Below are 3,546 nucleotides of genomic sequence, written 5' to 3' on the forward strand. Positions count from 1 at the left end.
TGCACAAAGAACCCGCTCACATTTTGGAACACAGCAAACCCGGACTTGCGGTCTCCGGACTTGAAGCCGTGAGGGGCTCTGGTCTGAAATGCCAGGTTGGAGCCGTCGAACTCAAAGACCTCTTTCAGGAATGTCGGGGCTGCAGCAAATGCCGTTGTCTCCAAGAATGCTTCCAGCTGCTCGTACTCGCTGCCCAGCATTGGTCTGCGGTGGTACGGCACCTTCCCCCCGTACTTCTGCACCGTCACGTCCCGGTGATACGTCGGCGTCGGCAGCGGCCCCACCACCAACTCGGTGACGGTTCCCAAAGTACAGCACAGCCAGAGCCTCCCGGGGCGGGCGAGGACCCCCCTCGTCCAGGAACCGCAGCACCTCTGCCTTGGCAGGGACCTGCACGTCGACGAAGGCGATGCAGTTGTCAGAGGGGTTTGCTTGCGAGGCGTCCACCAGCGGCACCCCGAGGTGTCCCTGCAGGTACCGCACCACCTCCGCCATCTCTTCGGGCGTCAGATCAGCAAACACCAGGCTCTGGCTCCTGGACCCCGACTTCTTCATGATGCGGGGCTGTGAGTCGCAGCTGGGTGACCGCCTGCCCCTGCTCAGCAAAAAGCAGGAGAGAATGAAGATCGTCACCGCCGCCCCAGCCAGGAGAGCATAGGGAAGCTTGGGGTTCATCTCGCTGAGTGCAGCGCCATCTCTTCGGGCGTCAGATCAGCAAACACCAGGCTCTGGCTCCTGGACCCCGACTTCTTCATGATGCGGGGCTGTGAGTCGCAGCTGGGTGACCGCCTGCCCCTGCTCAGCAAAAAGCAGGAGAGAATGAAGATCGTCACCGCCGCCCCAGCCAGGAGAGCATAGGGAAGCTTGGGGTTCATCTCGCTGAGTGCAGGGACAGCGCAGGGTTTGGCTGCAGCACCCTGAGCGCGTCCCTCACCTGCAGACCGGGCTCCGAATTTGTTTGCTGAATGTGGGCGTGAAGGCGCCACTGACGAGGAGGGGAGGGAGCCTGGAGCTCGTGTGGGACCAGGAGACAGGATCACAGGTCCTAGCCAGCTCAGCCGGTTCCCACCACAGACACCAGTGCAGCAGCCGCTGCCTGAGTCGCTCCCCAAACCACCGATGGGCGCTGCGCCGCAGGGTAATGCCACAACCGCCCCAGGGCGACACCACAACCGCCCCGGCTGTGCTCTGCCCGAGGGACATTGGCTGCTCCCAGCACCCCAGGACGCCCCGTCTCGTCTCATATGATGCCAGGGGGGCTGGCTTGGCTGGCTCCACTCCTCTTGCGTCTCCCCAGCACCTCCATCTCCAGCCCTCCCTGTTGCCACCACAGCCCTCCCAACCCCAAGGGAAGGGACCTGACAGCTCCAGCCTGGCTGCGGGGAGACTGAGATGGGAAGAAGCTCCCTGGTGAGAACCAGCAGTGCTAGCCGAACGCCGGCAGCAACCACCAGCGATGGCGGGCACCTGGGGCAAGCAGGGACTCCAGGATGACAGACGGGACACAGTCGTCCCCATGCAGCCACCCCAACAGCAGACACGACCCTCAGACAAGGGCTGGCATGGACAGACACGGTTAAACTGTTTGATACAACCGCACCACGGACCTTCCCCAGCGAGGAGAGAGCAGCGAGATGGGGGCCAGGGCCACCCCACACGACCACCAGCTGCTGGATGCTGCCCCACTGTGCGCTCTGCCGTGTGCGAGGCGGCAGCAATTCGGCACCCGCAGCCCAGGATGACTTCTGCAGTCGTGGTTTCCACCTCTCCCTTTTGGTGGATATCATCACAGGCACTGGGCAGGGCAGGAACCACTGCAGCATGGGATCCATCACCGCTCCTACCATCACCTCGGTTTAAGAACTGATGTTTTCAGTCCCTCCTCCAGCCACGGAATTACCACCCTTTTTCCCTGCAGGTCACACCCCAGCCTCAGACCAGGATCCAGGACCTTGAGCGGGAAATGACCCATTTCTCTGTGCTGCAGTTGTGCTTCCCTGCACTCAGGAGGTGGGGGTCCTGGAGGGGATTCCTCGAGCACCCGCACAGCCCTGAGCCCCACGGCTGGGGCCAGGGGTCCCCTCCCTTGTCAGGGGAACGAGTCCAGGATTTTACACAGCTCTTCTCAAGAGCTTTGCAGCAGCCAGGGCTCAGGGATGCAAACAGCGCAGGGAACTCAGGGACACAGCAGTCAAGGCAAAGGATCTCACTACCGCACAGGAAGCACATTTTAGCATGTTTTTGAGCATATTTTGGCACATTTTCAAGCCTTGCTTACAAGAAGGAAATGAGTATCAGCTCTGGTTTTGACTGCAATGACAGCAGCAGCACCTTCCCAGGCCACACAAACCACGACACCGCAGGTACCAGACGGGTCGCTGCCGGGACCGAACACCAGGATCAGCTGCGGTTTGGCGGCGCCGTTCTCCGCTTAACCCCGTAATTCGGGAGACAGCGCCGGTTACCGGAGCTGCGTTTCTCCTCGGGCGGGTGCAGACGCACACTCTGCCCAACAGCCACTTCTTCGGTCCTGGGCAGATGTCAGGCGTTTTTCTCCACCTTTTTAGGTTTCGATAACACCCTCAGCGCTGCCAGTCCGTGCTGCAGCACCACTGCCCCTGCGCCGTCCCGGGCTGCAGTGACGGGGACGGCCGTTGCGGGGAGGCAAAGCCGTGCTCCAGGCTGGGCTGCAGGTGCCAGCGCTGCACCGCCAGCTCCTGGACTCAAATAACCCCGCAGGGACCCTCTGCCAAAAACCGTGACTGTGTGAGGCGCAGGGAACGCGCTGGTTCCCGCGGCGGATTCGCAGCCAAGAGGCAGGATCCGTGTGCGGGCGCTTCCGCAAAAGACGCGGGGCCAGAGCTGCCCGCGCTCAGCCCCGCAGAGCTCCGGTTCGGATGCTCTGCTCTGCGCCGGGCAGAGGGGGACACATCCCGGACCTTCCTCGCTCACAGCGAGCTCAGGAGCGGCCTCAGGCGCAGCAGCGCGGGCTCGGCTCAGCTCAGCGCTGCAGACGGGGCTGTGTCTGCCCGCGGTAGCGCGCACCCCGCCAGGACTCAAGGAAACACAAACATTCTCAGCCGCCACCTTTCATGCTCTCCCCGGCTGAACACAGCGCTCCCAGACAATTCACACTGCCTCCAGCTCCATGACCGCGACAGACATCTTACACACAGAAAAGTAATTCTGCAATGAAAGAAGAGGTTTGGAGAGTGAAAAAGCAAGAGTTCTGATGTCGGTGATCAGGGGCTCTACAGACAGGGATGCAATCCCCGACCTCTGGGGTTTATTTAATGGCAGAGCCAGACCTACCTCCCACGTCCAGATCCACCTTGTAGTTGATGGAATGGGTGTGCACCGTCCCCAGTGTGTGCTCCCAAACCCTGTTGCCGTATCTCAGACCATCCCCATGGAGGAAGGACGAGCTCGTGTATCCCGTGGCCTGGACCTTGCCTTCGATGGCCCCGTTCTGGTAGAATATGAAGTCCCACACGTAGTCATAATTGCCCACGGTGGCAATGGACCGCAGGACCAGAGCGGAGTTGA

The 3,546-nt window shown here is 61.5% G+C and overlaps 1 protein-coding gene across 1 annotated transcript; it reads right to left on the reverse strand.

Annotated features, from left to right (window-relative positions):
- Window positions 1–8: 8 nt before the first annotated feature.
- On the reverse strand, window positions 9–675 carry LOC104539502 (retina-specific copper amine oxidase-like; the record flags this gene model as incomplete). Its single annotated transcript, XM_010183044.1, is given in 2 exon segments — window positions 9–303; window positions 305–675. Coding segments are annotated over 2 exon segments (666 nt in total), but the record flags the coding sequence as incomplete, so codon positions are not given.
- Window positions 676–3,546: the final 2,871 nt, after the last annotated feature.

Source organism: Mesitornis unicolor, unplaced genomic scaffold (assembly GCF_000695765.1).
Source record: "Mesitornis unicolor isolate BGI_N332 unplaced genomic scaffold, ASM69576v1 scaffold46474, whole genome shotgun sequence".
NCBI lineage: Eukaryota > Metazoa > Chordata > Aves > Mesitornithiformes > Mesitornithidae > Mesitornis > Mesitornis unicolor.